Source organism: Fopius arisanus, unplaced genomic scaffold (assembly GCF_000806365.1).
Source record: "Fopius arisanus strain USDA-PBARC FA_bdor unplaced genomic scaffold, ASM80636v1 scaffold00057, whole genome shotgun sequence".
NCBI lineage: Eukaryota > Metazoa > Arthropoda > Insecta > Hymenoptera > Braconidae > Fopius > Fopius arisanus.
In genome coordinates this window covers 678,352-694,084 of record NW_011887796.1, presented here as the reverse complement: position 1 = coordinate 694,084, position 15,733 = coordinate 678,352, and the positions used below count along the sequence as shown (strand labels likewise).

The following is a 15,733-nucleotide window of genomic DNA, read 5'->3' as shown; positions in this document are numbered from 1 at the left end:
ATGGATAAAATGAAAAATTAATGGATTTTTAATTTTATTTGTAAATACAATAATTTATTGGTTCCCCGGTTCTTAATGGACTAATAATAAAGTACTAAACAATTGGAAAGTCTGTAAGGGAATATTAAATGGCGAATTGGTCGGTTCTGGAAGATTAATCATCAGGACGAAATCATTGATGGGCAACTCCTGCTAGAGCTGCCCCCAGTGCAGCGTCTCCGGAGTGCCCCAGCTCCAGAGGAAGTTTATACCAGTGCTGGACCTCTTTTTGAAGGACTGGATTCCTCACGAGACCCGAGCCATTTCCCACGATTTTCTTTATCCCCTTTTTCTTCAGGAGTTCCTGCGACATCATGCTGCACACCCAAAAAATCATTCACCATTTATTATTAACATTTCAAATATTTTTTCTAATACATTATATCGCTCGAAACTTTACAAGTTTATACAGCAAAATACAAGAAGAAAAAGAAGAATTCACAACAGAAAAATTTCCATCGGCGCAGGGGTTATCACTCGGCAAGTTGATATATAATAATTAATATTAATCTCTCTGAAGATTAACTGAAGGTCAGTTCGAGGACTAGATTAAAAAAATGAATAATTGACTGATACCCATGCAAATTCTGGATGACCCCAGAGCACAGGGCCCTGAAGACAGTCCCTAGATGAAGAGTATCGAGACTGATGTCAGTGACACTAGCTGTTTTAAGGGGATCGTGTCGTTCCCCCAGAAGAAGAGGTTCAATCCTCATAGAACTGATAGCCGAGTCCTCCTGCCCGAGGGAAATTAGTTTCTCCCAGACTTTAGCTACAAAAAAAAACAAATAAACAATTATGGAAAATTACTTCCCAATTAATTTCTCTTTTAATTCAATTTAATTTAAGTATTAACTTCGCACCCTGAGGAACAGAAAATCCGAGCTCCATCGTCCACTGCTGGATCATCTTGACGAAACTGGCGAGAGAATTTCCCCCGTTTAATGACGCAGAAACAGCCAAGTACTCATCCTTGAAGTACGGAAAATATTCGACGGTGGCTGAGTCCTCGGCGTCCCCAGGTTTGAACGTCGGTTGGACGTACGTCAGTTGTGCGGATGTCGAGATATTCATGACAGCCTCGTCTGGGCCCTTCAACAGGGCAAAAACCGAGCACTGGAGATCCCCCAGGGCCACCCCTACGGGCACCCCCTCAGGAATTCCAAACCAGGTATGCATCAGGTGACCTGCTATCTCTCCAGGGCGAAGAATTCTCTTTGGGAGGAGATCAATGGGAAAATTCGAGGTTGACATCGTCTCCATCTCGAATTTTCCTTCCTCTGTCAGGAAGTAACCGAAACTCGCTGCGTTCTGAGAACTCATTGCCACGTCCTCTGAACCACACAGAAGGTTCACCATCAGGTCCTGAACCGTTCCGCATCGATTGTATTTGGACAGCTTCTCGGGTCTACGGAATTCACAGGAATTTATTTCCTCCATGAAATGAGATGGGGAAAGAAAGGATTTATCTCGAAGACCACTGATTTGAGGTGAAAATTGTAAAGAAAGTTTTTCTAGCTGATGAAATTTTCCGTGAAAAATGTCTTTTCATATTTTCTTCTAAAATCAACAGGATTTCAGATATATCGATATTTAGTAAAACAAAAATTGGATTCAAGGTTTCGAGGTCGAGGATTTTGTAAAATTAATTCGGAACGTTTTACTTGTTCCTGGCAAACCAGAAAATGGTGGCACATCCGTAGCCCGAGTGAACAGGCAGATGACTTCTCGATGGCGGTAAAGAATTCAGGAATTCAGCATCGCACCGGCTGTCCTGCCAGGTGTATAAATGCGACACCTCCGTTTTCGGGATCTCCAACTTGAAGGCCTTCTCGTCAGCACTAGGTCTCTGCCCCTTCCACAGAGCTACACCGTGCATTTGTCCACAGACACCGATTGTTGTCACCTGGAGAAATGATTTTCAATGATAACTAATTGTCAATAAATAATTATCCTATGAATAATAGAAATAATGAATAATCAAATTAATCAATAAAGATAATTGAACGGATAAAAGTGAAAAATTAATGTTTCATTTGTTTTTACCTGTCGCAAAAGGTCCTTGGGGAGTCTGGAGATGCAGCTGTGGACAGCGGAGAGAATTTTCGGTACATCCTGTTTATTTCCATCGATTCCCAAATCGCTGGGGACATTGGCCTGCGTATCTTTCGACTGTTTTGCCACTATTTCTCCTTTTGCCCTGGAGTAAACGACAACTTTTACAGACGTTGTCCCCAGGTCGATCCCCAAAGTGAGTTCCTGCGACATTTTTCGATAGGGAACAAAAACTTATCCGAGAACACCAGTCACTCAACACGAGCTCTCGTTAAACTGCTGCGTAATGATGCTATTATTCTATCAATTCGTTGCTCTCAATTTCGCATTGTATTTTCCATCGAACTAATCAAAAAGCCCTCGAAATCCGAAATGTCAATGTCAGCTGATTAAGAAAATGCGGTATCAATTAATTAATTAGAGTAAAGACGATTTTCGTATGATTTTTGATATATATCGATTAATCTGAAGAACTATCGACTGTTGGGGGATATATCAGAAGAGCTTTTTTGTCGGGAATTGAATCAGCTAGAAAAAAGGTCCCTTACTGTTTCGATCTCAAATTGATTGTTTTCGAGATAAATCAAGAATTATGAAATCACGTATGACGTAAATTTTACTCTTCTCAATTCACCGCTTCCTTATTGATCTGATTACCCCGAAAACTATCGATTTCCCGGAAAACACCGGGGAACCTTTCTCGTTGAAAATTTCATAAGCAACAGAAAAGTCCCCCAATTTTTCCACCGCAAATCGACAGTTCTCGAAATAAAACACCAATTGCGATAGCGAAATTTAAAAAAATCGCATAAAGTGATAAGCTCGAGTGATTAGCCTCTGCTAGCGATCGAATTATTTCAAAAACCATCGATTCCACCGAAAAACTTCAAAAAATCATTTCCATTGGAAACTAAATTATCTACAAAAAAGTTCCCTAGAGCATTCCCCACAAATCGATAGTTCTCAACATAAATTGGTAATTAGGAAAAGTGATGTTACACGTATCGCACTTTCTCACTTGATTCAATTATTCTACTCAAATAATGAAAATTTTTCGTTCGCTTCAATTAATTTACAGTAATTGCAGCTGAACAGGAGGATTTGTTTTAGTGAGAATAATTGACAATTTCCCAGTGATTCTAGGGATCTGAGAGAACAATCTGAACACTATTCTTAGAAACCACTCAAAATCTCCGCCTCCGGAGCTCCTACTATCCTATTGTCTTCTTATCAGCTGATAAAGTCACACGAGTTACTATAGTTACAGCAAGTGGTACCTCAATGTCTGACTCGTTCATCCCAGAGTCAATATATCAATGTTGTCAGTAATTAAACATCTCCCACAGCTTTCAGATGAATTACATAACCACAAGCACTCGTCTCCCATCGAAAATCCATTTATCCATTGTTTTCCTTATTCGCCTGAGGCACGACAATTCGAAAAAAAAGGATGACAAAAAAAGACTCGGAATTATCAAGCGAGCGGACGAGTTCCAAGAACTCACGTCAGATGTCCAAGGAAATTTTGAATTTTCCGCGGATTTTTCTTGACAATTTTTCACACCTTATCTTTTTTATTTTGGGAGTTACGTCTTATGGGAAATGGGAGAATTCTCTAGTTTTGGTTCACACTAAAATATGAGACGTGTGTTTTATTACGAAAATATCCACAACTTTAACAAATTATCTATCTACAGTCCTAATCGAGCTGGAGTTTTTCTGTAAGGAGCTGGAGTCCCTGGCTCCCTGATTCCAGGTGTCAATATTTCCTTTCTGAAAGCAATGAGATTAACATTTAATTTCTACCCAAAAATTCTCTCCAATCTTTCCCCTTTAAATAAATCCCAATCTCATACTTCCTGACAGATGCCTGCTCCTTCTCCAGCTGTTCCTTAGCCCTGGCCTTCATCTCCTCCTCAGCAGCCTTCATCTGCCCCTCCATCTCCTGCAGATGCTGAACAGCCTGTCTCCTCTTGGCTTGTCCACTGCCAGTCTCCTTGACACTGAAGAACATTGGCCCCAACTCGGCGAGCCAGTGTCCATCAACAGCAGTGACACACTGCATGTACTCCTTGGCAGTCATAACAAGCTCATGATAAACGACATAATCCGGTGTGAATCCCATACCAAATAAAGCAGACGTTGGATGAAGATAGCAAGGCATTCCAGTTCTGCAATTGACATATTCACCAATGCCCTTGAGCCTGGCAGCCTGATGGAAATAGGCAGAGCATATGCACTTCCTGACAACATCCCAGTCATTTCCACAACTCGTCAACTCGAGTTTCTGCTGCTTCAGTATCTCTTCCAGCTGTTGCCTGACCTCCCTGACTTTTCTCATAGCCTTGGCATGAATGAAGTGATCATTGCACCAGGAACTCGAGTAGCCATTGATCTTCCACTGCTGGTAGACGTGGAGGAAGGTCAGGTGATCGGACTCTGGTACTTGAAATTTTTCCCTGGCTGAGTCTGAGTCCTCCTCTCTGCCCTTTGGCCTGTAGAATATCGAGGGAACAGAGAGCATTGAGACTATTATGAGGATTTCAGAGGTGCATCCCAACTGGGATGCCACAATCAGCATCTGACACTGGGGTGGATCGAGGGGAAATTCTGCCATCTGTCTGCCCAGGGGTGTCAGGCGTCCTGTGTTGTCCAGAGCTCCCAAGATCCACAGCTGGTACAGCGAGTTCAGGATGTTGTCCTGAGGTGGAGGATCCATAAAGTGGAACGCCAGTAGGTCCTGGACACCCAGCGATTTCAGGAGGAGAACTGTATTTGCCAGATTTGTACGTTGAATCTCGGGTACTCCTGTCAGGAGCAATTCGTCCAGGTATTGTCTTCTAGTGTACAGCCTGTAACACACACCAGGACCTGTTCTACCAGCTCTTCCACTCCTCTGATCTGCGTTTGCACGAGAAACTGGGTACACCTGCAATGCATCCATTCCTATTCTCGGATTGTACACCTTGAGCTTGCAGTAACCAGAATCGACGACGAAGACGATTCCATCGACGGTCAGAGAGGTCTCAGCGATATTGGTAGCGACAACACACTTTCTCAGTCCCCCCTCTGACTTCTGGAAGATCTTCGCCTGGAGATCAGAGGGCAATTGAGAATATATGGGGAGAATGAGTAACTCAGGGGCTGAATCGATCTCCCCTAATCTCTCTTTAAGTGCCTCACATGTCACCTCGATGTCCTCCTGACCCGGCATAAACACCAGGATATCCCCGGACTTTGGCTGCAAGTGAATCTGCAGCACTTGTTTGATTGCAGCGTCCACGTAATCCTCCACAGGATTTTTCGCGTGAATCGTGTCTACAGGGAATGTTCGCCCTGGTATCTGAAATGTTGCAGCATTCCCGAAGAAGGCACTGAATTTACTCGAGTCCATCGTGGCTGATGTGACAATGAGCTTGAGATCATGACGACGAGCCACAACTTCCCGGAGCAACCCGAATAAAACGTCTGTCGAAAGAGATCTCTCGTGGGCCTCGTCCATTATTATTACGCTGTATCTGTCGAGGTCGCCCTCCCTGAGGCTCTCCCTCAGGAGAATTCCATCAGTCATGTACTTGATGACGGTTTCCTTGGAGGTGCAGTCCTCAAAACGAATGGCATAACCGACTTTATCCCCGAGGGCAGATGCCATTTCATCGGATACTCTTTTAGCCACCGACACAGCTGCAACTCTGCGAGGCTGTGTACATCCAACCATTCCATTCCTGCTGTAACCATCCTCATGGAGATACTGTGTCAACTGCGTTGTCTTTCCACTTCCAGTCTCCCCTACAATAACAACAACAGAATTCTCCCTGATTATCGTCATGAGCTCCTGCCTGACAGCAAAAACTGGAAGACTCCTCCTCTGCATGAGAATCTGCCTATGCCTGTCCTCAGAGTTCTCATTCCCTTCAATGTGTCTGGCATATTTCTGTCCAGCCTTGAAATCAGCCTCTTCACCAGGCATCTCCTTGTCCTCTTTCCTCTTGTCTTTCACTCCCATTATATTTCCCATGTGAGTACCAGACAAGTCCCAGTGCTTTTTCTGCGCCCTCTTCCTCTCCTTCTGCTCTCTGTAAGCTCTCACCAGGGCAGATCCCTTCCTGGCGACTAGAGCCATGTCCGATGTTGGATCCCTCACAGGAACAACAGGTTCTGGCTGCTTGGTAAAAACAATTCTGCCATCCAAAAAGGGTGGAACAACATTGTGAACAAGGAGATGAACCCTCGCCTCACCCTCGTCATCAGGATCATTGTCATGATCGAGTGAGCTGACAACTCCAGATGTCAACATTCTGTTCCTCTCCCAGAGTTCATTATCCTTATTGATCTGCCTTTGCTGCGCCGACACTCGTTTCTGCCTCTTCGCCTCGAGCTCCTGCTCCTTTTTCTGGGTATATTCCTCGGAGACATTGAAGTGATGACCCTCTCCATCATCGAGCCCGTACCATTCCCTGTCAAGTCTCTGCTGCTCCTCTTCCCACATCTCTTTGTCCTCTCCGTCCACCTGGGGAGTCGCCCCCGAGGCCTTTCTGTCCCTCTGCCAGGGGTTGTACTTGTAGGAGGGAGTGAATTCACTCCTGATGGAATCCCTGTGGTCCTTCTGGTAGATCTTCGGAGTCGGATGGTCCCAGCTGGATTTCCGGGGTTCTTCGTCGTCGTCGTCGTCCCAATTGCTCTTCGACGTGGGATCTCTCATGCGGAATTGGGGCGTCCTCGGCTCGTCCTTAAATCTCGGACGATCTGATCTATCCGATCTATCTGATCTATCTGATCTTTCTGATCTATCTGATCTATCCGATCTATCTGATCTTCTGCTCTTATCACGGCGACGTCGCTCTTGGGCGTCCAGGCGTTGATGTCGCAGTCTGTCCTCCAGGCGACGTTGGGCTCTTCTGTTCACCCCTCCGGTGTGCGTCGGCGTCTCATCCGTGGGGTGACGGTATGCCCTTGGACGAATCTTAGAGGATGTCGATGGCTCCTGAGAACTCTCTCGGCGCTTTTTCTCAGCCAGTTTGTCGAGACCGAAAACCGAGGGTAAGGGCTTCTTGAAGGTATGGTCTGACGGCTTCTTCTGGAGGATCAGACCTCCACGTTGAGAACCGTCACTTCCCTCCAGGCGGTACAGGTCCGAGGGGTCTGTCATCCTCGATGATCTTTATGATGATATTTGTGGAATCAAATCGAATTTTTTACTCACTGGATTATAGTGTCACTGCATCGGATCCTGCGGAGATTTTTCTGGAGGTCCTCTTGGAATTGGAAGGAAATAAAGTTGTCCGTTGAGCAAGTGTCGATGTTTCTTCGTTCTGCTGTTTTCGATTGTTTACGTTTGCAGGGAAAGGTTAGGATTTAAACGTCTGATTTAATGAGTTTTAGGTTAGATTCATGAAACTCTAGGCGGGAAATTTCGAAAATGGAGTTTTTATTTCTTAGAAGGATTCTTTCTTTAATGAAAATTTGGAAATTGACAATTTAGTTGAGGTCTTCTTCATTTAGACTGAGAAAGTTTTTTAGAGGATTCAATAAAATGTTTAAAAAATCGATAAAAAAATTTTTTTAAAAGAAATTTAATTTCGTGTTGTGTCAAAAATTAATTGCTAACTTACTAGTTCACTAAAAAGACGAAGAATACTTTTATAATCAGTAAAAAAACAATAATTTTCTGCACAGATATTTTTGTTTTATTAATCAGCACAGATATTTAATATTTTTATACAAGTAGAATGGAATAATAAAAATTCTTATATTATACCAATCTTGTTGGCGACATCGAGTGCATCGTAGTCACGAGTCAGACGTACGTACGCCTTCTTCTTGCCATCGGGCCTAATGAGGGTATTGACCTTGGCTACATCGATGTCGTACAGCTTTTTAACTGAAGCCTTGATGTGATACTTGTTGGCACGAGTATGCACGATAAAAACGAGAGTGTTGTTGTCCTCGATCTTCTTCATGGCTGCTTCAGTTGTCAGGGGGAATTTAATGATATTATAGGCATCCATTCTGCAAATAAAAAAAAATTATAATACATTTTCCAAAATTCATATTCTAAAACGTATTTTTTTACCTGTTTCTGTTGGGAACAGATTTTCGCTGGTATTTTGGATTCCTCGGGGGTCTGAAGGTCTTTGGTCGGTGGAAATGAACCGAAGTCCTAATTTTCCTCACACGTGAGCCATGGATACCCTTCAGGATCTGTAAAACAGTTTAACGAGGATAAATTTGATTGTCTGTTAACTTCTGGATGATTGTTTACCTTCTTCTGGGCTTTGAGGGCCTTCTGAAGTGGTGCAGCCTTTCCACCCTTGGGTGTCTTCTTGCCTGGAGCAACAGCCTTCACCTTGGGCTTGGCAGTCACTGGTTTAGGTGCTGCTTTGGTCGCTGGTTTTGCAGCTGTTTTAGCTGCACCCTTTTGACCCTTGGCTGCTGCCTTGGCAGCGGGTTTGGCAGCCTTGGCAGCATCCTTCGCTGGTTGTTTAGCCGCTGGTTTTGTCACCTTCGAGGTAGATGCAACTGTCGCTGGCTTTTTCTCAGCTTTTTTCTCGGTTTTCTTCTCTGCTGGCTTGCCACCTTAAATTTCAACAATCTTAATTATTCCATCTGTAATATCTCAATTATTCTCCGGAATAATTTAACAAATCAATTCATTTAAAAGGCATTCTATTTTTTATGACAGAAAGTTGGCTTATAAATTAACTACTATTGTAAATAATTCAATAGAAAATTATTTACTCTTCGATTATCAATAAAAAAATTGTGACAATAACCTCAAAATTGAGCAATTGTTTTTCAATATTTTGGTCAGTCGTTTACATCAGAAAAATCACAGAGAAATTGTTCAAAAATGATTTGTGTGATATCAAAGACTTTTACGGTCATTAATGAATTCATTAATGGGGAAAAAATCACCCCCAGGTGATGAGAAATCATTGACACGAGCACATGGTGCCCCCGTCCCAGGAACTTCACATCAACTCAAACAAAAAACAATTAATCCTTAAAAAATGACAAGTGAACGACGAAAAACCGATAATTACCTGATTGCGACAATTTTTTTAGTGATACTATGGGTAATTGTGGGTAAATAATGAAAATAATTACCTGTCTCCTTCGTGGGCTTCGGTTTGGGAGCCATTTTGCTGAAAAGGACTGGAACGAGCGCCGGAAATCAACTGACAAGTCACGACTACTCGAGTCAACACCAAAATTCGATTATTTTTTATCGACTGCAGGTCAAAATAACGATCCCCACCAAAGGGGATTGACCACCCCGGGAAAAAATTCAACACCTGCCACAGCAACCGATGTTTAGTTCTTTGACAACAAAACCTCTGAGTGCAGCCCCATTTAATCCTGAAAATCCTGTTATCAACTTCTATAAACAATCTGCAAATTTTGACAGTTCCAATTTTTGCTGTCGACGAAAATTTAATTATTCTGTTTAATTGTTCAGGTGAGAGACCACTGTCGAAATAACTGAGATTTTTAAAGATTTATAATACTTTTCTTTTGAATTATAGAAAAATTTTTTGTTTATTGATCACAATTTAATTGTTAAAATCCCAGCAAATCAGAGAATAATTTGTTTATTCATTTTTTAATTTTGCTTTTTTAGTCTGAGAGCTATTAAAAATTGAGGGCCAGGATTTTTTTGATAATGCACTCGTTCTGAGTAAAATAATGCTGGAAACACGATCTGCTGTTTATAAAATGCTGAGACCAGTGGCTAACGAGGAGAGAAGGGTGAGTAATTAATTATAAACCCAAAAATAATTGCTTAATCCTTAAATATTTTATCTCGTAAACTATTTCATTTAAGGAGAAATCACCGGACAACTTTCTTCTAGCTCATTTAATTCCGATAAAAATTTGTTTATTAATTTCAGATTACTAATTGGCCTCCTCCATTTTCGGGGTCGATGACCCCCTACAAGGAACGGGAATTTAATAATTTAGTGCGTCAGGCATGTGCATCAGCATCGACAGCTCCTAGAATCGCAAAAGTCATCGTCTTGGGTGACGTTGCTGTGGGAAAAACATCCCTGGTAAATCGGTAAATTCCCCAATCACACCTCCATGAATTCCCAAATTAACCTAATTAATTATCTTTAATTGCATCGAATAATAACCTAGTCATCAATTTTTTTTTACAGTTTCTGCCACAAGAAATTCGATAACAATTACAAGGCAACGATAGGAGTTGACTTCGAAGTCGAGCGCTTCGACGTCCTGGGGGTGCCCTTCAATCTCCAAATGTAATAAATTATCAATCGTTAATAATAATATAGACACCACATAGTAGTCTGTGAAATTAATCGTAATTTATTTTATTATCGCTTTATCTTGGAAATTATCAATTTTCGGAAGAAGCTGTAGAGGAACTTTTTACAGCTGATTAAATTTCCTACGAAAAAGGTCTCTTGATATTTTCTGTGAAAGTCAATACTTTCCGAAATAATTAGAAGTAAAATCATCTCGGTTTATCATTTTGTTAATCAATTATTACGATTATTAATTTGATTCTGCAGATGGGATACAGCGGGTCAAGAGCGATTTAAGTGTATCGCAGCTTCTTATTACAGAGGAGCAAATGGTGAGCCTAAAAAAGAAAATTAACTAACAAAAGATACCGAAATTAATACAGCTGATCATCGACTTGAGTTTTATCTTTTTTTATCGAACCAATGAAATCTTTATTTTTAATTACTAGTGATAATGATTGTCTTCGATCTGGGGAGTTTGTTCACTCTCTCCCACTCCAAGCAGTGGCTGGAGGAGGCCATGAAGAGCAATAATGGACCCTGTCACGTCTTCCTGGTGGGAACCAAGAAGGATTTACTGGTAATTTCTTTTTAAAAATTTGAGTAACCAGTGAATTAATCATTAATTTATTAATTACAGTCCAATCAGTTGTACGAGATAATCGAGAGACGAGCAATGGCTGTGGCTGAGGGAATAAAGGCAGAGTACTGGGCTGTTTCTGCCAAGACTGGAGACGGAATTGATCAACTTTTTTCTAGGATTTCTGCACTTTCCTTCGAAGCTACTGTCCTCAGGGAAATTAGGTCCTCGAGGACGGAACCTCTTCCTCTCGGTTCAGATCTCATAAGTAAGTCCTCATATTGCAGTGTAAAAAAGAATTATTTCATTTTATTCATTGAAAGTGCAATGAAATAATGAGATTTCAACTTTTTTACTGCAATCAAATAACGGATATTAATTTTTTAGATCTCAAGAGGCAGCCAGAAGTGGAGAAGACTCAAAAAAGACTTTTTAAGTTCCTGAAGTGCAGCCCATGATTTCCTCACGGACCCAAGAGTATTTTCCTCATTTGTATTTTCCTCTAGTCCAACAAAAAAAAAACGTACAATTTGAATAAAAAAATATTGGGAGATTTACTGAGTCATATTTATTTATTTTGACACTCTCCAGAGAAAAAAAGTATTCATTAATCATTTAATGATGCTTTCACGGGGAATTTTTCATTTTTGAATTTTTCCGGGCATTTTCGGCGTTGGGGGCTTCTTCCTCACGTGCATAATGTCTTGATTATCCTCATAATTTCTCACAAAAGCGATGTCCTAACCGGTTTCAAGTTGTTGTCAATTTTCGTTGTTTGTCTGTCTTTATTCGATTTTTTGTATTTTTATTTGTCATTCGTTCCATTTCGTTACGATTAATGACAGTTGGCTCGACAAGTCGCGTTGATTAGGAGATTTCCCTTGAAAAAAGGTAAACGATTTTAATTTCTCTCAATCGTTTTGCTAGAACAGAAAGGGAAAGCCATTTTGTTATCCTTTCCCTCGCAAAATCTTGGCGAGGAATTCCATCTGCTGCGTCATTTATTTGCTAAAGATCTGTGAATGCTGTTATTTAATTAATTGACAATTTCTATTATTTCCACACAAAGATAATTCGCTAATTCCGTCATAATTGAATTTAATTTCATAATTCTAGAAAAAATTATTCCTTCAGAAAATTGTAACTCAGAAACCACCTTCCAAGATATCCACAAATTTCATAAAGATCGAGGATCATTTGGTAATTTCCTGAAAAAATCGAAATCCAAATTCTTGTTTCAGTGAATTCAGACAGAGAAATAAAAAAAAAAAATCTAAGAAAATGGAATTTGAAGAGATAATGCAGAGTGATGTAGAGACTGATTCTCAGACTCAAACTCAGACTCAGACTCAGACTCAGAGTCAATCTGATGTAACGATGACGCCGTCCCAGGCGACCCAGGAGGAGAAAAAGGCCTGGGGAAAGCTAGTGCCCAGTGAGAAATGCCCAAAATTTTCTCTCGTGTGGCTGTACACCAACGAATATAAAGCTGGAAAGCAGGAAGACTGTGACATTATCTTCACCTGCAACAATATAAATAAAGAAGGACTCCAGGTGATCAGCAGAATGCACTTCACAATCAAAAGGGATTTTATACCCTCTATAAACGATTTTGTTGTCGTTCTCACCGATCACAGCAGAAATGGTACATTCGTCAATAGAAAAATCGTAGGAAGAGATAAAAGTGTTGTCCTCGAAAATAAAGACGAGATTGCAGTGGGCAGAGCCCAATTCACAGGTAATTCACTATCTTGATTTAATTTTTATTAATCAGAAATGACGATTTTATAAATAATTCCGGGAGTAATGCCTCCACTATTCCCTGGCATTCAGTGACGTCGTGGGTAATGCATGGGTGAAGGTCTGTGTTATTATCAATCCTCTTCCGCTCTCCCCCATATTTTAGAAAGAACTAATGGCTCTTACGCAGTGTTCACTTTTGACGGTGACGTGACATACTCCAACAACGAGCTGCCAAGTCAATTGGCCTCTGAGTACACAGTGATAAAAAAATTGGGCTCAGGAGCTGCTGGTGATGTTCACATGGTCCTCTCGAAAAAGTCCTTCAACACATTCGCCATAAAATCCATATCCAAGGGAAAATACACAGAAGTTGGTCCGAGAAATCCTCTCCACGATCCCATAAAGATTCAGCGAGAAGTGGACATTCTCCAGAAGCTCCAGCATCCCTGCATCATCAAGATGGAGACGATAATCGACACATCACATAAAGTATTCATTGTCCTGGAGCTCATGGAGGGTGGCGAGTTGTTTGACAGAATCAGCAGGGCCTCTGGGCTACCGGAAAAAGTGACGAAATTTATGTTCTGGCAGATATGCGATGCTGTGGCGTATCTACACTCTCAGGGTATCACCCACAGGGATCTCAAGCCTGAGAATATACTTCTGGCGTCTGATGCTAAGTATCCCCTTGTGAAGGTCTCTGATTTTGGAATGTCCAAGTTCCTCGATGCCCCCTCTATGCTCAAGACTTACTGTGGAACACCTCTTTATGTTGCACCTGAGATTTTGAGGAGAAGGGGCATGGGGGCTTATACGGCACAGGTTGATGTTTGGAGTCTTGGGGTCATTCTGTATGTCATGCTTTCTGGGCTTTGTCCATTCACTCAGAATGACCCCACGATGCCCCTCGATCAGCAGATTATCAGGGGATTTTACAGGTTTCCATCGCACAAGTTTGATGATGTCAGTATCGAAGCCAGAGATTTAGTAAGATTTTATATTTTATCTTATTAATTAAAGAAGTGATTTTGCATCAGGTCCAATTATTTTTCAATAATTTATCTTTAGAAAATTCATTAAAAAACGGTTGGATGCACTCCAATAAGATTTTCTCTTTTCTATTTCCAAGGAAATTCAATCACCAAATAATGACGCATCTTTCTCAGATAAAATCGATGCTGAAGGTGAATCCAGTAAGACGCAAGACCATGAAGCAAGTGTTGGCGCACTCCTGGCTGCGTTCAGACGTTATTGTTGGCAAAGCTGTGAGGGCTTTGCTGAGGGCAAGTTCCAGCAACGAAAATACACCACCAGTCGCCCCCAACGTGATACCTCAGGTCAACCCTATTCGAGAACACGTATTCGACGTACCTGGCTCCAAGCCAAAGCGAGCACGACTTAATTAATTAATTAATTAAGCCCCAAATAACTGACCCATCGTAAAAGTACTAATATCTTTTTTTATAGTCACCGTTGACTCACAATTATTATTATTAATAAGAAAAAAATTGACGAGTCTGGCAACGATTGTGGCCTGAAGTTCACAATTATCTACGATAGATTTATCAGAAGTTGATAGATGATACTACAAAGTGCCTGGAGAGCATTAAAGCCTCAGACTGATGAAGATTAAAGTATAAAATGTTGTGATATATTTGAGAGATTAACGAGATAAATTCTATAGAGCATTGATGAGTTATTAATATGTTTAAGAAAATGTTCACACTGTAATTTCACAAATCGCATTATTTTTTTGTCTCTAATAAATTTGACAAGACAAATCAATTGAGTTTTACTGTCATGAAAAGTGGAGAAAAGAGGAGGATTTAGTAATGGATGGATTTTGGAGAGAACTGATGTACGAATTGAGCGAAGACTTATTTGAAAAATATTTAATAATAAACATTGACAATATACAGAGAAAATACGCCATAAGAAGTCGCTATGGGAGTAATTAAGAACCTAATAACTGGTCCAGACTTACAAAATATCAAATCAGACAATGATAAATGTGTCATTACAGCCAAAAACACCTCGACATTATCATCTAATGCTGTGTTTTTTCATCAACTCTCACTCCTATCCCTCTTATTGATTTTTAATTAGTTATAATAATTAGTTGTCTCCTCATTGAATTCAATTTACACTGCGAAAAGCAAAATGAGTGGCCAGTAGCTGTGGATCCATCACTTCTTTACTCTCTCTACGAGAATTTCATCATTTTATGGGCATTTTTTGTCCCTATTGTTTTATTAAAAATGACAATTACTCATTAATTCATTATTTCTGCGATGATTTCTCGAGGTTAAAATTGTATACGCACGACTGGGTGTCGTGGTTTTCTGGAGGCCAATTCCCCAGGAATTTATATGGCATTTCGAGCAATCACACTTTTTTCAACATAATTTTCAATAAATAATATCAATTTCCACGTGAAAATAATTGTGAATAATTTTTTCAGAGTGTTACACATTTCTCAATCTCGGGGAAATAATTCTTTTCGTTATGAAGTTGTCGATCAGAAGTGAATATTTCACATCGAGTTTTGTACAAACGTAATTGGGACTCATGCATTGTGCAATTATTCATTTTTACGTACAAATTATTACAATGATATTGAAGAGACTTGGTGCAGCCCCACGTACACTAGGATATGTTGTTCGAGTCAATTAATTTAGCTTTCCAAATAATTCCATTGACAATTTATATTTCCAATAATTTTTCACTCTGGGTCTGATTATTAGGCCCACTCTCAACTCTCGACTAACTGTTTTTGTGCAATCAACGATGAAACAAGGATTAATTAATCTCGAGAGTGATGGCTCCTCTCTCTCTCTTTTTTTTTTTGTTTATTCATTTGAGCTTGACTTACTCTAGCTGCTACTCATGTTGTAATGAAATTCATCAATAATTTCTCGTTAATTATAGCCTACCAATAGAGGTAATTAATCACGAATAGTATAAATCGTAATTACATTAATTAATATACAGGATTTAATAACTTCTCTTCGTGAATTGTCCCTCAAATTTCAGGGGGGGAGGAGTGGGA

General features: G+C 40.5%; 5 protein-coding genes across 10 annotated transcripts; 2 read left to right on the top strand and 3 right to left on the bottom strand.

The window, feature by feature from the left end:
- Positions 1–27: 27 nt before the first annotated feature.
- On the bottom strand, positions 28–3,549 carry LOC105268461 (sedoheptulokinase). Of its 5 annotated transcripts, none has more exons than XM_011308042.1 (6): positions 3,372–3,549; positions 2,086–2,479; positions 1,704–1,945; positions 903–1,447; positions 616–811; positions 28–356 (listed from the first exon to the last, which is right to left on the bottom strand). In XM_011308042.1, exons 2-6 carry the CDS (start codon positions 2,305–2,307, stop codon positions 173–175), a joined length of 1,389 nt encoding a protein of 462 aa, XP_011306344.1. In that variant the 5' UTR covers positions 2,308–2,479; positions 3,372–3,549; the 3' UTR covers positions 28–172. The 5 variants fall into 5 exon arrangements, with proteins under 5 accessions (XP_011306344.1, XP_011306341.1, XP_011306342.1 ...); XM_011308039.1 differs by having other exon boundaries at positions 2,086–2,298; XM_011308040.1 differs by lacking the exon at positions 3,372–3,549 and adding an exon at positions 3,094–3,365.
- Positions 3,550–3,726: 177 nt separating this feature from the next.
- On the bottom strand, positions 3,727–7,441 carry l(1)G0007 (ATP-dependent RNA helicase l(1)G0007). The gene is made up of 2 exons (XM_011308038.1): positions 3,951–7,441; positions 3,727–3,867 (listed from the first exon to the last, which is right to left on the bottom strand). The coding sequence occupies exons 1-2, from the start codon at positions 7,241–7,243 to the stop codon at positions 3,786–3,788; spliced, it is 3,375 nt and encodes a 1,124-aa protein (XP_011306340.1). The 5' UTR covers positions 7,244–7,441; the 3' UTR covers positions 3,727–3,785.
- Positions 7,442–7,756: 315 nt separating this feature from the next.
- Positions 7,757–9,285, bottom strand: RpL23A (ribosomal protein L23A). Its single transcript, XM_011308037.1, has 4 exons — positions 9,202–9,285; positions 8,357–8,670; positions 8,168–8,295; positions 7,757–8,103 (listed from the first exon to the last, which is right to left on the bottom strand). The coding sequence occupies exons 1-4, from the start codon at positions 9,233–9,235 to the stop codon at positions 7,842–7,844; spliced, it is 738 nt and encodes a 245-aa protein (XP_011306339.1). The 5' UTR covers positions 9,236–9,285; the 3' UTR covers positions 7,757–7,841.
- Positions 9,286–9,427: 142 nt separating this feature from the next.
- RabX5 (RAS oncogene family member RabX5) lies at positions 9,428–11,498 on the top strand. The gene is made up of 8 exons (XM_011308036.1): positions 9,428–9,553; positions 9,716–9,843; positions 9,987–10,153; positions 10,254–10,355; positions 10,629–10,693; positions 10,811–10,941; positions 11,002–11,209; positions 11,329–11,498. The coding sequence occupies exons 2-8, from the start codon at positions 9,781–9,783 to the stop codon at positions 11,397–11,399; spliced, it is 807 nt and encodes a 268-aa protein (XP_011306338.1). The 5' UTR covers positions 9,428–9,553; positions 9,716–9,780; the 3' UTR covers positions 11,400–11,498.
- Positions 11,499–11,622: 124 nt separating this feature from the next.
- LOC105268457 (ovarian-specific serine/threonine-protein kinase loki) lies at positions 11,623–15,727 on the top strand. 2 transcript variants are annotated; one of them, XM_011308034.1, is made up of 4 exons: positions 11,623–11,832; positions 12,183–12,679; positions 12,848–13,671; positions 13,851–15,727. In XM_011308034.1, exons 2-4 carry the CDS (start codon positions 12,223–12,225, stop codon positions 14,088–14,090), a joined length of 1,521 nt encoding a protein of 506 aa, XP_011306336.1. In that variant the 5' UTR covers positions 11,623–11,832; positions 12,183–12,222; the 3' UTR covers positions 14,091–15,727. The 2 variants fall into 2 exon arrangements, with proteins under 2 accessions (XP_011306336.1, XP_011306337.1); XM_011308035.1 differs by having other exon boundaries at positions 11,625–11,832; positions 12,872–13,671.
- The last annotated feature ends 6 nt before the right edge of the window (positions 15,728–15,733 follow it).

Excerpts from the sequence above, each read along its gene's own strand:
- RabX5 (XM_011308036.1), top strand. The coding sequence starts at position 9,781 with ATGCTGGAAACACGATCTGCTGTTTATAAAATGCTGAGACCAGTGGCT. Across the intron at positions 10,356-10,628 it reads GTGCCCTTCAATCTCCAAAT|ATGGGATACAGCGGGTCAAG; the intron begins GTAATAAATTAT and ends TTGATTCTGCAG. Across the intron at positions 11,210-11,328 it reads TCTCGGTTCAGATCTCATAA|ATCTCAAGAGGCAGCCAGAA; the intron begins GTAAGTCCTCAT and ends TTAATTTTTTAG.
- RpL23A (XM_011308037.1), bottom strand. The coding sequence starts at position 9,235 with ATGGCTCCCAAACCGAAGCCCACGAAGGAGACAG. Across the intron at positions 8,296-8,356 it reads CCCTCAAAGCCCAGAAGAAG|ATCCTGAAGGGTATCCATGG; the intron begins GTAAACAATCAT and ends ACTGTTTTACAG. Across the intron at positions 8,104-8,167 it reads TCTGTTCCCAACAGAAACAG|AATGGATGCCTATAATATCA; the intron begins GTAAAAAAATAC and ends TTTTATTTGCAG.
- LOC105268461 (XM_011308039.1), bottom strand. The coding sequence starts at position 3,392 with ATGAACGAGTCAGACATTGAG. Across the intron at positions 1,946-2,085 it reads CCAAGGACCTTTTGCGACAG|GTGACAACAATCGGTGTCTG; the intron begins GTAAAAACAAAT and ends TCATTTCTCCAG. Across the intron at positions 812-902 it reads CGGATTTTCTGTTCCTCAGG|CTAAAGTCTGGGAGAAACTA; the intron begins GTGCGAAGTTAA and ends TTTTTTTTGTAG.
- LOC105268457 (XM_011308034.1), top strand. The coding sequence starts at position 12,223 with ATGGAATTTGAAGAGATAATGCAGAGTGATGTAGAGACTGATTCTCAG. Across the intron at positions 12,680-12,847 it reads GGGCAGAGCCCAATTCACAG|AAAGAACTAATGGCTCTTAC; the intron begins GTAATTCACTAT and ends CCCATATTTTAG. Across the intron at positions 13,672-13,850 it reads GTATCGAAGCCAGAGATTTA|ATAAAATCGATGCTGAAGGT; the intron begins GTAAGATTTTAT and ends CATCTTTCTCAG.